At 39.3% G+C, this 17115-nt stretch overlaps 2 protein-coding genes across 2 annotated transcripts in view; one reads left to right on the top strand and one right to left on the bottom strand.

Annotated features, from left to right (window-relative positions):
* The window catches only part of ago2 (argonaute RISC catalytic component 2), a 67693-nt gene extending 59397 nt beyond the window's left edge, over positions 1-8296 (top strand). The window contains exon 19 of the mRNA XM_052022726.1: positions 1725-8296. Within this exon, the coding sequence (XP_051878686.1) occupies positions 1725-1833 (109 nt within the window). The 3' untranslated portion in view covers positions 1834-8296. The remainder of the gene's footprint in view (positions 1-1724) is intronic.
* Positions 8297-9314: 1018 nt separating this feature from the next.
* chrac1 (chromatin accessibility complex subunit 1) lies at positions 9315-16830 on the bottom strand. The gene is made up of 3 exons (XM_052022727.1): positions 16640-16830; positions 10629-10752; positions 9315-9782 (listed from the first exon to the last, which is right to left on the bottom strand). Exons 1-3 carry the CDS (start codon positions 16802-16804, stop codon positions 9652-9654), a joined length of 420 nt encoding a protein of 139 aa, XP_051878687.1. The 5' UTR covers positions 16805-16830; the 3' UTR covers positions 9315-9651.
* Between the last annotated feature and the right edge of the window lie 285 nt (positions 16831-17115).

The raw sequence follows: 17115 nt of genomic DNA, 5'->3' as shown, positions 1-17115 counted from the left end.
CTGCAGCATGTGTCTACAAAGTGTATTATAGTTACTTGCCTAAGTGTATCTTTCAGACCCTTGACCTCTACCAACAAATATACCAACAAGAATGTGGCTGCAATTTCCCCCTCCAATTTGGAATTTATCCTTAGTTGGTAATGTACTTTCAATTGTTGTTAGTCTAAATCCCAGAATTTCCTTCTCAACAGCATGTAAGAATACCATGAACTATTAATTACCAGAACAATTATAGTCATTCAAAAGCCCTTGCCATTGATGCATGCTGGTATTTTTTTCCAGAAACTAACAAGTGTGCATTCCTCAGTACCAGCTGGTCACGCCAGTTAATCATATTTGAGAGCAAGTGATGCATGTTGTCTTCTCTGGCTGATACCAGCAGTTCAGCTTGGGTTTGATTAAAAAGGAAGCTGTCATTAATTTAGAGTTCCCATCTGCAAACATGCCAGCTGGTAGTAAGCTTGGTTTCTGTCAAGGGAAAATTTAGCCAAAAGTTTCACTCTTTCTGCAGATACTTCCTGATTTGCAGAGTATTTCCAGTACACGTTAAATACAACTCTTAGCCATTGGTTATTTAGCTTAACATCTGTGAACTATCATTGCCAGAATGCTAGCAGTAACAGATGTGAAGGAAATTGGGAATAAAATGTACAATTGAAGTGAGAAAAATGCCATTGAAGTGAAGATGAGTAGTCCCTGGCCAATTCACAGCTAGCATTTTGAATTTGGCTTCTGTAATTTAGGAGTGTAAATAACACAGATTTTAGCATGGTAAATGTGGAGTGGTCAAGAGACTGTTAGATAGGTACATGGAGCTGAGTAAAGTAGAGGGCTATGGGTAAGTCTAGTAATTTCTAGGGTAGGGACATGTTCAGCACAGCTTTGTGGGCCGAAGGGCCTGAATTGTGCTGTAGTTTTTCTATGTCCTATGGTATATTTTGCTGGAGGATTTAGGATGCCACATTCCCTTGGGAAATCCTAAAATAGGATAGAAGAGCATAAAGGTCAATGGGTATAGATTTACAAAAAAAGTTAAAACTACCTGTGCAGGCCTAAAAAAATGTGCAGTCATAAAAAAATGACTAGAAGAACAGAATTCAAAAGTAGTGATGTCATATTAAAGTACATTGCAATTTTAGTTAAACTGCACACTTCCGTGTTTTATAAAAAGGAAATATGGACAATGAAGGAGGTATTTAAAAAGGCAAATGTAATATCAAAATTAAGGTTATTAATGCAAAGAAAACCTGAAAGTGCCACAACTCTTTTCTGTTGGGTGATGATCTAATAGAGATCTTTAAAATTATGAATGGATTTGATGAATTAGATGTTGCCACCATGGAGAATCCAAAACTGAATTCTAAATTTAAGGTGGCTATTACTAAATCCACTATGGCAATTTGGAGAAAACTCTTGACTCAGTGGTTAAATGCTGAACATTATCAAATTGCGTCGTTAAGGTGAAAGCATTAATTGAGATTAATGCATATTAAGTAAAGGATAAAAGGATAGCAGAATATGAATTTAGAGATGAGCAATAAATACTGGCTTTGCCAGTGATCCTCAGATCCTGAAGAAATGAATAAATAAATTCCAAATATAAAGCAGGTGTTTGTGTGGACCTGCCATGGACAATTGTGTGGAATGGTTCTGTGCTGTTAATTCAATGCAGTTTGTTAGTTTGTTCGTTCTCAACTAATCTTGTATTTCCTTTTGCTTTTCAGTGCTGAAGGAAGTCATACATCTGGTCAGAGTAATGGTAGAGATCAGCAAGCTCTAGCTAAAGCTGTGCAGGTTCACCAGGACACACTGCGCACTATGTATTTTGCTTGACAGGTGTCCTCAGTTGGAATTTCTGAACAGAGCTGGGCTAAGACAAGACTGGCTGCATTTTACCGGCAATGTAGTGAAGAATGAGTTGTTAGATATGTTGCTGTGTACACTGCCATACTCTTTCAGCCGCCTTCGATTATGGGGTTCAGTGTTACACAGTAATGTGTAAATCACGCCACCTGTAATGTTTTCCTTGAAGAGCAAAAGCATGAATATTTGGAGGTCTGTGGTAATCATATCAATACATATCTCCACTAATGCAAGTTAAATATATGCAGCCTAATTCTGCATTAGGCTTGAACCTGGTAGAAAGCTTTTCAAAAGAGGTGTTTGTGAATGCATCAAAGTATGCATTAGCAACTGCATATTTGATTGAGGTTTGTTTAGGATGGCAAAGTTATGGAAGAGTTTAGAGGTTGGTGTGACTCTCTAAAGAAATAGTATCCCATTTGTTGGCTTCAAATGGCAGAATTTTGAGTTTCAAAATTGAACGTTAATGGCATTCCTTTTATTAGATCTGGAGTTTTATCCAGTCAATTCAGATAAGACTACTGTAATACAGTACTGTGAAATATGGTAATCTTAAGTCAGAATGGGGGAAAAAGGTCTTTTAACACTGAAAATAAATTTATGAACAGCAAGTTTTTTCATTTTTGGGCAGGCAGTATATTGTGTAGGTATGACTTTCTCAGCAGATTGCCACCAGAAGGCATGCAGTCTTTTTAAGGTGTGTTCAGTAGAAAATATTGTGTATTTGAAGCAATTAATCTTTGGAGACAATCTATAAAACATTAACTAGACCAGATGGGCACTATTTTATATATTGAGCTAAAGTCTCTTGATATTTTTGTAAGATGCTGCAATTGATTAGTTCTCAACTCTTGATACAATAATGCTTATGATACAAATCGAGTATTTTTATGCTATGGTTGGTTTGCCACTACTGTGGCCTGCTGCCAAATTGGATGTAGGGATTGTCATGCCAATTACTTCACCTATTTCAGTTCAATAATTACAGGGCATATGAGAACTATCAAAAATGTAAACTTTGAGAATGAAGTAAATTTCTGAACTACCTCGTGGTTGCCCTTGTGTCAGCAAAAACAGAATGTGCACACACCACAGTCATGTTAGAAAAGCAGTTCAAAGATGGTGCTAGGTTTTTGCTAAGAGGCAAGATTTCTTTTAATGGTAGTCACCGAATTTAAGCAAACTGATTCATGGATAAACTTCGTCATAGATTGAAGCCGAACATTTCTGTTTGATGTATATGTTATCTTTTTGATGGCCTATATGCACTTGTAAAGTGACTAAAAACTTCTTTTAACATACCTCAACTCTTCAGCAAATCTTTAAATCTCAAAGAAAACGTGACCAGCATAAAGTTCAGTGTTAGCAACCTATTTATATGGCCATAAATGAAAACTATATTGCACATAGATCTCATCTGGGCAAAATATTTTGCTTTTGAAGTTATGTAACAAGTGTAGATAGAGGCAACTGTGTTGTAGAAGAGTTTTATTAAACTGTTTTCATATTTCTATATCTGACTATGGTACTCTGTACAGATGTGACAAGGCTGCAACTCATTTCAAAAAATGGGAATATTTTTGCCAAGCATTTTGAGGTTAAGAATTTAAATTTCATTAGTGAAATATGTATCTGGGTGGACTGATAAAATGTGCTTAGTTCCAACATATTTGTAACTTTTCGCCAAACCTAGCAATTCTTGTAATTCTGAAAAGATGAGAGATGATAAAGTGACCCACTAAATGTTATGCTTTTAGTTTTAATAGTAAGGCTGGAGAGTAATTATGAAAAATCTGAACACATGCAGGGTTATGTTTGTGATATTTCCTTAGTTCCGACACTAAAGCATTCAACTTCTAACTTGGGAGACCCAAGTTCAAGCCTGAGTTCTGACTGACATTTCCATTTAGATTTCCTGTATTATGCAGGTTTTGACATTTTGAGAGGGTAAGTTTGCTGGGAGTGGAAACCTTCCAGAAAGATCAAATATATTCATCTGGTGTGTTAGTCGCAGAAGAGGTAATTAAAATTTATCAGTGTATTTTCAAATGTATGGGGTATATAATCTAGAAATTAAGATATTAAAATGTGACTGTGTAATGAGTAGCAACATCATAGTGAATACTCAGGGCTTTAAAGAACACTACATTTTTTACAATAGAAATAGACTATTTCAAAATTAAGGCAGATGAGTATTGGTCAAGCTAAATTGTAGAAATGAAGCATTTCACTGGAATTCGAGCAGGCAGAAATTAATACATTTTAGAATGATCATTTTAACATATAGCAACATGATAAACATTTTATATTCATTTTACTTTAAGGATATAGTTTAACTCAGACTTGAGGCCCTCAGCAGTTCTTACCAAAGGTTTATCTTAGTTATTTGAACTGCTTGGGTTATTGATAATTGAGCCACCACAAAGAAAGGTAAAGTTTGAAGGAATCTGCAATAACAACAAGGTTCCATTATAGTTAGAACTGCATCATTACATTCAGTGCTGTTTTCTTTTAGGGCATGTGACATAGCACTTACTGAAATTGGCTACTTCTGGATCAAACTCAGATGTTTTTAAGTAATACACATTCAAAAAAATTGGCAAACAAATGTGTACAGCTTTAGAGATTATGGAAAATATATTGCCATAGTGTTTTTCCTATTCTTGCATTAGCCATTGACTATGATGGGCTATTGTTTTGGAACTGGACAATCCCGAGATCTCTAACTCTGTTCCTGTTTCCAGGGCAGATTTTAGTTATTAAAGTGTCCTTAGCTGTTAAGCAATCTCTAACCAGCACTATTGAAAAGTTTACATCTTGCTTCAAAGTTATGGGTGCTACTGTGAACTGGCCCCTGCATTCTGTTTGTGCACTGCATACTGACAGTGATATTGATAGTAAATCAGAGAAAACAGCGAGTGCTGCGATCTGTGCAAACAGCAGCTCTTTGTGAGAATTTATTGCAGTCACTGCCATTTGAGAAACAATTGATGCTGCAATTGGGTGATTTAATCTGCCTTTTAAATTACTGCCATTGGTGGCCAACATTAATTTTGGGATAGTTATTCTAATCTATAAAATTGTAGATAAGCAGCTAGATTGTAAAATTTAGAATTTTAAGCATGTAGCAGAATTCAACATGAGATTGAATGATGATTAGCATTTTCTATTGTAAATGTCATTGTGTGTAATTAAAATATTAGTGCTTATAATTTTGTAACCTTCAATGTAAACAACTCGTGTAAACTTAAAGGACAACAAGTTTGTTTTTAGCTGAGACTTGCTTAAATTGTTTTGCCACATCTTTGCAGTGGCATTTAAAAATCATATTGACCTGAGGTGTATAAAATGGGTTTCTGAAAATTAAGTTGCAGTCTTTGTAAGCATTATATACTGTTTCCCTTTTTGAGAGTCCTTGTATTAAAGACAATACCTAGCCTATGTGGCCTTTCTACATGTAAAAAAAAATCAGATTGCATAAACCCTGGCCAGATATGTATGTTTAAACCATTTTTTAAAAATTGCAATTCTAATTTAATGGCTCCACTGCATGGCATAAATACAACTTGCAACACAGATCAAGCAATGTGTAATACACAATAGTGCACTTTCTACGAGCCTTTACATTGGTCAGTGGTGCTAAAAATAAGCTGGGTCTTGTATATTTTGAATTTTTTTTTTCATTTTTATCTACCAAAAGAACACGTGCTAATATCTTAAAAGAAGTTGCATAATGATGGAAGCCAAGTTGATGTACCCTTCCTCTACATAAAATTTAAGTTACTTTATAACCAAAACACAGTGATCACTGACATTATCCAAAGGGATTAGAAATTTGAGCCTATTATTTAAATCCACATTTTTTTTGTAATTTTGGAGATTATAGTCCTTGGGTTAGTTAATATTGACCTAAAGATTTTATCTAGAATTATTTTTGCATTTTAACAGCTACAACTCTAAGTGGTGAAATAATTGATAGCAGTTAAATTGTTTTTATAGCCATTTGACTTGCCTAGGCTTCATGAATTTGATCCAGTATTGTATTTGATGCTTCAGTGAAGAATTATTCAACTTTATATTAATATAAACAAATGTATCATCCATGCAAAAATAATCTCCATTAATAAATTGGGCTCCACTTAAAGCATACAGTGGTTTGGAGAGGGAATGATAAGAAATTATTCACTAAATGTAGGGCGATGCAGGAAGCCTATTGATTGGATCTCGGGACAAACCTGATAGTCCCAAGGCTAAACTGTGCAAAATGTATAGATCTTTGTATTAATAATTATAACATACCATAGTAGGACTATCATTTGACATTGCTGCCATTTGTGTTTAGATGGATAATTTTATTGTATTTCTCCCCACCCCCGCAAAATTGCCATTTGAGTAAGTTAGTGGTCTTGCAGAAAGGTCCAGATCTTGTGCTTTCTGCTCTGTTCAGACTGTGGTGCTGCCAATTATTTTCATTTGTTGACTTTAATATTGATTTATTGACCCATTATTTCCATCTTAAAGCTTTGATCGTACATTGATGCAAGACAGATCGGATTGTAGTCGCAGAGCTGTCACCTGAAACCTGGTTCTTAGAAAATATCAGATGTTATTTTTTAAAAAAAAGAGCAGCCAAACTGTATTAAGCAGCTTATAATGTGTCATTGAGCATTAAAAAGAAAAAAGAAACTAATGCAACAAGCATATCTTCCATCAAGCTGTCACGCAAAATGAAAAAGGTGCTTTGGAAATAACTGAATTTTAGAAATAATCTGGTGTGTCAACTGTCTTCTGTTTGCCTCTGATCAGAATAAACCTCAAAATATTAAAGATTGGAAAACAAACTGTAAGGCCACCTAAGGAAGTGATGATATTTCACAGACTGTTCCATTTGCTTCAAATATCACTTCAAGAATTGAAGTTATAATTATTCATTTTTTTAGATTTATTTCTTGTGGGAGGTAATAGAAAGTGAATTGGTGCCAAGATGGCTGTACAACATTTTGTGTGCTTTGACTGACCATCCTTTTATTTATTTGGCCTGTATTTCTATAGAAATGTGAATCAATTCTGTATTTAATATTTGGTAAATGGCTTTAATATTAGTTTATTTCAACACTGCACAAGAAGGGAACAAAAGAAAACTTGTATTTTTTATCCACGTTAAGGTCACTTTGACCTATTCCTTTTGCTCCAAGACCAGAGAAGCCTTTTCCAGCCAAATGTTTTCATGCCATGCGGAGATATTATTCATATTTTGGAGAAAAAGGCATAGGATCTGGCAGCTTAGTAAAACCTGACCTTTGCTTCCACTTTTCTTTGTTCTTCTTCACCACCCTTCTTTTCCCACTGTCAAAAAGAAATCTGGACCTACCTCAATATATTACTCTGCTGCATCCATAATTATGAAATGATACATTTCCCTGGTTCAAACTATGATAAACCAAAATGAATAACTTCTAGTTTTTAAAACTAATTTTGATTTGATACAAAGTTAGGCAGTTCTTTTTCCCCTCAAGTTTATTAATAGTGCTTTATTTTGTTCTTTGTGCCTTGTGTAATCATCCCATTGCATGTCAAAATCTGCTGAAGGGTTAAATAGCAGCGTATGACTGTTGTACATAAACTGCTTAAATGAACAAAATACGTTGAAAACTTAATATATTTTGAGAAATTGTCAAACATCGTTATTTATGCTGCATTGAATGATCAGTATTGTTGCACTTTCTCAGCAGTCACTTATGCCATATGACGGCTGTTAACAAAATACTGCGGATAAACGAGGTGATCCTGGACAATGATTTTAGAGGAAAAGAATGCTACTTGTAAATCCTTAAGGCAAAAGAGGATTTAAAATATTTTCAAGTACCTCAAAAAGCCTGACATATGCTGCATTGATAAAGTTTTGAGTATTCTTTGTTTTGCTGTTATATTTGAATTGCACAAACTCATGTACCTTCTGTAACTACTGCAATTTAAGGTGTTGGCTTATTTCTTCTTTAGGGCACTGGTAGAATTGGGCACAAAGTGGACTTCCAATAATTTTTTTCTTCATGCTTTTGTTTTAGGATAGGATAGCTTGGATCCTAATTGAAAATTGTTTTCTAGATCTTTAAACCAGCACAAATAAGGTTTGTTACTTAACTGAGTGTTTGTGGTCCATTTGCGCCTGAATGAGCAGTTTACACTCCTGTGGCAATGAAGATTTGCATTGCTTGCAGTTTGTTTTACTAATGTTATGTAAATACTTACTGTAGGTTAAAATTGTCCATTCCTTTTTGGTCAATATTTTTTAATGAGCTTAATAACTATGCTGTAAACTGTTGACAGGATATGATGTACAAGTATCACTATATGAATTTGTGAATATAAGATATCAATTTTTGACTAGCAGTATGGTATGAACATTTTAATAAATAAACTTCTGTATCTTTAATGGGTTGTTTGTGATTAAATGTATTTTGTGTTCTCCAAATTACCCCTCATCTTTATATTCAGCCATTAGTTTACACTTATGATTGTATAAATTTGTAATGCTGAATTTATATTTACTGATGTATTCTTAAGAAGCCATTATAATTAGCTTATCCCAAGTAAAAGTTATTTCACTGTTACCACAAATTTATACAGTCACTCACCACTTGGGGGGAAAAAAAATATTTGGGTTGTGCATCTGCTACCTCTTAAGAGTAGTCCCTATTAGTTCCACCTACTTCTGACCATTACCCAATTCCAAATCCTCAAGAGTGAAGGCAACTTCGAAAGGGAGGCAAAACAATCTTCTTTTTCCTCCCTCTGCCTCACATTCCACTACACGTCCTTCACATCTTTTGCTAGTGGTGTTAAATCTACAATTATTAGCTTAATCATGCAATAGTTTTTCTTTCTCCTCTTAGAACCTTAAACTTGCTTGGCCTCTCAGTTCTAAGGAGAATGTTCATATCCTTTCCAACTTCCTAACATTCATACCAACTGTCTGGTAAACTGTATACCCTTTCTAATGCCATCCCATAACTTGTGCCTAGAACTGTCCACAGTACTTTAAATTAGGCACAACAGATAAAGTTCTAGCATAATATCTACTTGTATTCTATTTATAAATCCAGGTAATAATGAATTTTAGCCACATTTATCAGTTTGTTCTACTTTTATGGATTTGTCTAAGTGCATCAGGGCATATTTTTCAAAATCATGATACAATCTTTGTATATGCTCAGTGCTTCATCTGCAAAGTGTCTGACCATTGTATCAGACTGAAATTTAAGTGTATAATCTGCAAAATTTATAATGCACCTGACTAGGCTATTTGTAAAATAAAACTTTATAAATGGGCAGATGTTGAATAGTAAGTAACCTCACATTACAAATGCATCTTGCACAAAGTGAACAATAAATGTAGTATTTCAAAATTGATAACATTACTTCAATAAATAGTATGTACTCCATTATATACATTTCAATGATAATCAAATAATGCATTTTATTTTTCAATTATACAAAAGTATATCACATACTGTATATACATTTTATATCAAGTCTGCCATTTACTCGGGAAAAAATGATTTCTTCAAAAAAAAACTTCCCTTTCATAAACTGAAGGAAATTAAACACTAACCACAGACTTCCCATCTGATTTATTCCTCAGCTCTTCAGTGGCTCATTTTATGGAATTTAGAAGTTATGCACATGTAAATTTGTGTTTAGTCCTAAACTGTCAATAGTATTGCTTTTAAATTTCCCTCTTGCTCTGTACACTTTTCCATGAGAAGTTGACAGTGAGAAAGGTACCCTCTAGGACTCGTTTTCTTCTTCCTCCTCCTCATTTCCATTATCACCATCCCCTTCAGCACCACCAATTCCTCTCTTTTCTTCCTCGAGCATCTTTAGGTATTCACTTGCCAAGATCTTTTTTGGCAAAATATCTGTAACAATGATATTTTTGACATTACATCAAATATACTTTACTAGGTCAATTTCCAATTCATTTTGTTTTAATGGTAGATTCTTTATGAAACTTGTCATGTGTAACAGTGTGGTTGACTCAATGTCCTTTGAAGCATCAATCCTCTCAATTACAACCATTAGGAAGGGCAATGAATGCAGTTTTGCCAATATCAACAACATCCTGGAAAATGACTACTAGAGTTCTCAACTCAAAGTATTGATGACCTGGCAACTACAAGCTGTAACATCAACTTTCAACTACTAATTATCCACAAATTGGAAAGTTAGTAGCCAACTCAATGAAAAAAAATACCATCTAGTATAGAAGATTGTTTGAACTGATTTAAGGTTTATCAGAATTAAATTTGTGGAATAAAATCTCAAATGAATTTATACAAGGAGATCAGCTAAAGAATATAATTGAGAAAAACTAAACAGATCTGAAAGATCCTATACTCAAGGAGTGACTTTAAAAGCAAAAGTGGGAATAACTATTTATACCTTGAACATAGCTGTAATTTACCCCAAGCTATCGATAATCAAGTAGGCTTTCACAAATGGTGAAAGTACATACAAGTAACTTATTGGACATGAGAATTCTATGGGACTGGCAAGACTTCTAAGGAATTTAATTCTAAGCAAGGTCAATGAAACAGGCACATTAGAATAAGCATTTGTGAAGAACTTTGACATTCCTTGCTTGGACTTGCAAAAAGAATTTGGCAAAGTTTTCCCACACTGAAACCTGCCCTTCAACCATGTTACCTACTAAAAAAGGATTAATTTTCTTTTCACATGTTTAATAGTTATTGAAATATACAGACCAGCCAGAAACTGGAATGTGTCAGAGTTCTCCACACAGTCAGCCAGGTCATTGTAAGCTAGTTCCTTTTTTTCTGAACTGCTGCTTTTGTATGCATATGTGGCAAGATGTTGTACAAATAATTCCTGAAATGCAATCAAAAACAATTAAGGATGATACAAGAGAAAGATCAACAAATGCAATTAAAAAAGAACAAATACATTGTGGGTTGTGTTCTACAGACCCAATCAGAATGAGCTAGCAAATATGCAGAACATTTAATTACAAAAACAATTGTACAATAATGGTAGGGAATTTCAACTAACTGACATTAAGTGGGAACAATAACAGTAAATGATACAATAGATGCAGAATTCTTGACATGCATTCAAGAAAACTTAAAAATCAATTTATAACAAACCTAGCAACCAAGGGTATGGTCCTCACTTTTGAGGACCGAAAACAGAGCAAAGGCACAGATTGAGTGTTTAATGTTAGCCTAACTTTAGTGGTGGGCAAATTATAGGGGGAAAAATCTGAGGAATTACACAATCACCTTTTATGGAGGTACACAATAAAGAAAATCACCTAGGATTTGTTATGGAAAAAAATCATGCCTTACTATTGAATGATTTTTTTTGATAAGGTTAGTATATTTGATGTAGTCTACACAAATCTTAGTAAAGTAAGAAACTGTATTTCAGGGGATTATTTCAGTGCTATGTGCAAGAAAATCTACTTAAACAGAGTAACTGCTATTGTAACTATGTCTGGGTTCAAACACATCAACCAGGACATTAGACAGTGCACTTCCATCTGTGAGTCAGCCTTACTACTTCAATGTCAGGGACATGCTTAATAATAAATAAAACTGCAGATGCTGGAGATTTAAAATAAAAAAAAAGTAGTCTGGGAATACCCAGGAGGTCAGGCTGCTGCTGTGGGAAAAGAAACAAGAGTTAATGTTTCAGGTCAAAGACCTGAAAGTGATGCTGAGAATATCCAGTGTTTATACCAGAATGAGGTTCTCCACTAATAGCACAAACTCTGTCTTCATAAAGCAAAAAACAAACTGCTGGAGCAACTCAGCAGTCAGGCAGCGTCACCCATACACTCCTCCCACTGGGTTCCCTTCTCCATTGTTCCCATATTCCCACTATTCCTCCCTTACTTGGTTCCACTCTTCACCTTCCTTTCTCATCAAATTCCATAATCTACAGCCTTTTGTTGTCTCCACCCATCACCTCCCAACCTCCTCCATTATCTCCACGCTTTCCTCCCCCACTTGACCTCATCTGCCAATTAACCCCTCTTCACCTGGTCCCACCTATCACCTGCCAGCTCTTGCCCCACTCCCCACCTCTATACTGGCCATCTCCCCTCTACTCTTTCAGTCCAGATGAAGGGTCTTGACATGAAACATTGCTCAATTCCCTCCACAGATGCTGCCTAACTGGCTGAGTTCCTGCAGTAGCTTTTTTTTGTTCCAGATTTCAGCATCTGCAGTCTCAGAGTCAGAGTAACACAGCACAGCCTTTGGCTCAACTAGTCCCATTTGCTATATTTGGTCTATATCCCTCTAAACCTTTCCTATCTGTGTACCTGTTCAACTGTCTTTTAAATGGTGTTCTTGTACCTGCCTCAATTAGCTCTTCCGGCAGCTCATTCCATATACAAACCACCCTCTGCAGGAAGTTGCCCCTCAGGTCTCTTTTAAACTTTTTCCCTCTTTCACCTTAAACCTATGCCCTCTAGTTTATGATTCCCTTTCCCTGGGAAAAATACTGCACCCTATCTATGCCCCTGAGGATTTTGTACACCTCTACAAGGTCACCCCCCAGTCTCCTACACTCCAATGAATTAAGTCCTAGCCTGCCCAACCTTTCCCAACAACTCAGGCCCTTGAGTCAGAGTATGGATACAGGCCCTTCGGCCCAACAAGTCTATGCTGACCACATTGTTCACCTAGCTAATCCCAATTTCCTGTGTTTGGCCCATATCCCCTAGGCCTCTCCCCTTCATGTACCTATCCAAGTGCTTCTTAAAATGATACTGTTATACCTGCCTCAACCAATTCCTCTGGCAGCTGATTCCATATAGTCACCACCCTCTGCGTGAAAAAGTCACCCCTCAGGTCCCTTTTAAATCTTTCCCCTCTCACCCCAAATCTATGCCCCCTAGTTGTGGACTCCCCTACACTGGGGAAAAGACTTGCCATCCACCACATAGGCCTCTCACAATTTTAAACATTTCTCAGGTCACCCCTCATTCTTCAAGGAATAAAGAGCTAGCCCGGCTAACCTCCCTCTAGAACTCAGGCCCTCTTTGTCTATGTTCTAGCCCTCTAACTGCTCACATCCACTCATTGACAGGATAACTTTGTTTACAGCTCACTTTTACCCTCAGTGACCTCACCCTCTCTGTAGTCTGACAGGCTTCTTTTGTCTTATTTTCAGTTCTGACCAAGATTCTGACCTGACACATTGTCTGTTTCTCTTCCCACTGATGCGGCCTGACCTGCTGAGTATTTCCAGCATTTTCTATTTTTGTTTTAGATTCTATTGGGTAGGTTGCTAGGAATAATCCTATTCTTTCTGTAATTATAAAATAAAATCTTAACTCCAAAAGAATCTCCCTCTTAACTCTCTCTCCTCCCAACACAGCACGTCTTCTCCACCCCACACACTCTCTCCCCCCCCACCTTAATTTGTCATCCCCCTCTCCTTGTCCACTGCCTCACATCTTAACTTACAATCTTAAAAATCACACCCATGACAATTTGATTGATGCAACCTTCCCTTTTGATTAGGCCCAAGACATAGACAGCCCTGCTGATCTCCAAGGGGACCTACTCATCCGAGCCACTCTGTTAATGTTACGTACCAGCAGCAACAGAAACGCAATGAGCAAGGTTTCAACGTTAAAACCCATTTATTAATAACAACTTGTAATAAAAAACATTAGATATCAGACATTGACCGAAATAAACCTAAGTGTGTGTGACTCGTTCCCAAACCACCAAGTCTAGGAACAGTTCTCAAAGTTTTACAATGGCAAATCAGTTCCGTTCAGCAAGTCACAAAGCGAAACGATGAGCAAGGGCTTCTTAAAAACCACACTAGAATGTAGAGAGAAGGAGAATTTCACAAGTTCCACGTTGGAACCGCTATAGATCTCCATTGCTTTGTTCTGAAATATCTGCCACACTGAGGGCAATCGATACATGGCTACCCACAGATATACTTGATTCCCGGTACAGGTTAGTGACAAAGTGGATGCCACTGATTGCTCCAAAAATCCATGTATGGATTGCAAAGTGACAGTCACACAACTAATGGGCTTCACCCAAAGATAGAGGCTGGCAGTCAGTGCTACCAATTCTCACGTCTCTCTCATCTCTCCTCCCCTGAGAGAACAAGCCCCCCAGCAGCCCGTGCCACAGCCCGAAGCTACAAGCTAGTTACTAGTTCAGAAATGGAAAGAAACTCGACACCTCCACTGAGGGCTGCAGTGAAACCTTTTTATTGCACAGCAGAAGAGTTAGTAACTGCTGGAAGCAAGGGCGTTCACCATTCAGGTGCCTTAAGTAGCAACCTGGGGATCGCAACAATAGAACCTCTTGGGATTTTCCTTAACCTTACCTACCAGATCAATCTTGCACCTTCTCTTTGCCTTCCTGATTTCACTCAGTGTATTCTTAAATTTTTTATAGTCCTCAAGGAATTCACATCCCTGACCTCCTAAACCCAATACTTGCTTCCTTTTTTCTTGACTAGAGTCTCAATATCTCTCGTCAGCCAGAGTTCCCCACACTTGCCAGGTTTACCCTTCATCCTAGCAGGAACATGCTGCCCCTGGACTCTTATCTATCTCACTGCCATTTGTTCCTCTGCCTTCAAACAGACTCTCCCAATCGACTTCTGCTAGATCCTGCCTAATTCCCTCAAAGTTAGCCCTTCTCCAGTTTAGAACCCTAACCTGCGGATCTGTCCTATTCCTTTCCATACTTAAAACCTTATAAAGCCAAAGTGCTCCCTGACTGCCATATCAGTTACTTGCCTTGCCCCCAAGAGGAGGTCCAGTGTTGCACACTTCCAAGTAGATCCCTCGATATATTGACTCAGGAAACTTTTCTGGACACATTTCACTAGTTCCACCCTGTCCAGGCCCTTAACACTGTGTGGCCCAGTCAATACTGGGGAAATTAAAATCTCACATTAATACAACCCTGTTATTCTTACAACTATGAGCAATTTCTCTACACACTTGCTCAAGTTTCCACTGACTACTGGGGGATCTATGATACAGCCCCATTAGAATGACACTTCCCTCTTGTTCCCAAGTTCTACCCATATGGTCTCACTGGACAATCCTCCAAGAATGTCATCTCTGAGCACTGCTTTTACGTCTTCCCTTATCAAAAAGGCAACCCCCCCCCTCCTCTGCCTCTGTCACCCCTGTAGCATCTATATCCTGGAACACTGAGCTGCCAGTCCTGCCCTTCTCTCGGCCATGTTTCTGTTATGGCTATAACTTTCCAGTCCCCAGAGCTAATCCATGCTCTGAGTTCATCTGCTTTACCTGTTAATCCTCATACATTGAAATAAATGCAGTTTACCTGAGTATTCTTTTCCCTCCCTTTACTGTGCCCTGGCTATCCTGATGACTAAACTTGCTCTTGCAGGCTACTGCTTTATCCCATGACTTGCTCCTGCTCAGAGTCCCACCCCTGGCCAATCTGATTTAAATCTTCCTGTGTGGCACTAGCAAACTTCTCTGCAAGGATATTGATCCCTCTCCGGTTCAAGTGCAACCTGTCCCTCTTGTATAGGTTTCCTCTACCCCAGAAGAGGTCCCAATGGTCCAAGAACCTGAATCCCTGCCCCTTGCACCAGCTCCTCAGCCACAAATTCATCTGGCCTTATCTTTCTATTTCTGACCTCGGTTGCACATGGCACTGGGAGTAATCCAGAGATCACTACCCTCGAGGTCCTGTTTCTTAACTAACTCTCTACACATATTCCGCAGGACCTCATCCTTTGTTATACTCATGTCGTTATTATTAACGTGTACAACAACCTCTGGCTGTTCACCCTCCCCGAGAATGTTCTGCACCCGCTCAGAGACATCCTTAACCCTGGCAATCAGGAGGCAAACATCATCCTGGTGTCTCTTCTGGGGCCACAGAACCTCCTATCTACCCCCCTAACTATCGAGTCTCCTATCACCATCACCCTGTTTGACTGCAAACCTTTCCCCCCGAGCCAGTGCTGACAACATTCAGATAAATCTTCTTTACCCTCTTTCCAGCTTAATGACATCCTTCTTATAACAGGGTAACAAACAACTACACACAATTCTCCAGGTGCGGCCTCACTAATGTCTAGTACAACTGCAACATAACGTCCCAACTCCCTATACTCAATGCTCTGACTGAAGGAGACCAGTGTCTATTTCATCTTCCAACCACTTCTCCCACCAACTCAACCATGAGCCCTCTTCCTCCGAAACCCTGAGATCCCCCAAACCTCATAACCCCAGGCACATGCTCATTTTTAACACCCACGACTCACGCACCACCAGGGCCCCCCAACCCTGCACCCTGGGGTCCCACCATCCCTGGCCTTCCTTTTGTCTTTACTCCTGGGGCTGAGATGGCCTGGAGGGACCTGGGGGGGGGGGGGGTGAAGAGGGGGATGGTGGGGACCCAGGGACAAAAGGAGGGGTGGGGAGGGGGACGTTGGGGACCCGGAATGAGAGGGGAATGGTGGGGACACGGGGGAGGGAAGGAGAGGGGAATGGTGGGGACACGGGGGAGGGAAGGAGAGGGGAATGGTGGGGACACGGGGGAGGGAAGGAGAGGGGAATGGTGGGGACACGGGGGAGGGAAGGAGAGGGGAATGGTGGGGACACGGGGATGGGGGGATGAAGGGTGAGGACCCGGGTCCCGAGGCCGGAGGGGGTGGTGGACCCGAGGCCGTGCGCGCCGATCCCTCCCTCCCTCCCTCCCTCCCTTCCCCCTCCCGCACTCACGGTGGCTTTGGCGGTGAGGAAGAGCGCGTCCTGGTTGATGCTCGACACGTCGGGGCAGCTCTTCATGATGAGCCGGACGCGGGAGAGCGGCAGCGCGAGCGGCGCGGGCGGCGGGCTCCGGCGCGCGGGGAACCGCAGCCCCTCGCGCCGCCTCCCCTCCGCCATCTTCCCGGGCGCGCGCCGCGCCCCGCCCCGCCGGAGGGGTGGGGGGAGCCGGGGGAGCCAGGGGGGAGCCGGGGGAGCCAGGGGGGCCCTCACACCTCGCAACCACCACCCCCCCATCAAACACACACCCGCACTGCTCAGATAGCACGGAAATAAAAAGAATGCCCGGTTTTCGGCTCCTCTCCAAACGCCAGGCACGGCAGAATTATTTAGAAACCCTCCGGTTCCCCCCCATCGCCGTTGGTATCACCCTCATGGGTAGATTGTACCACTCATGGAGGGGGGGGTGGCCAACTTATTCATCTATTTAA

The sequence above is a fragment of the Pristis pectinata genome, chromosome 9, assembly GCF_009764475.1.
Source record: "Pristis pectinata isolate sPriPec2 chromosome 9, sPriPec2.1.pri, whole genome shotgun sequence".
Taxonomy (NCBI): domain Eukaryota; kingdom Metazoa; phylum Chordata; class Chondrichthyes; order Rhinopristiformes; family Pristidae; genus Pristis; species Pristis pectinata.
Note: the sequence above shows the minus strand (reverse complement) of the source record. Positions and strands in the feature narration are given on the sequence as shown.

What these genes read in the sequence shown, in the direction of transcription:
- chrac1 (XM_052022727.1), bottom strand. Translation starts at nt 16,804, where the DNA reads ATGGCGGAGGGGAGGCGGCGCGAGGGGCTGCGGTTCCCCGCGCGCCGG. An exon ending in TCCTCACCGCCAAAGCCACC is followed by an intron (nt 10,753 to 16,639) that starts GTGAGTGCGGGA and finishes ATTGCATTTCAG; the next exon opens with GAATTATTTGTACAACATCT. An exon ending in CACATTCCAGTTTCTGGCTG is followed by an intron (nt 9,783 to 10,628) that starts GTCTGTATATTT and finishes TCATTGTTACAG; the next exon opens with ATATTTTGCCAAAAAAGATC.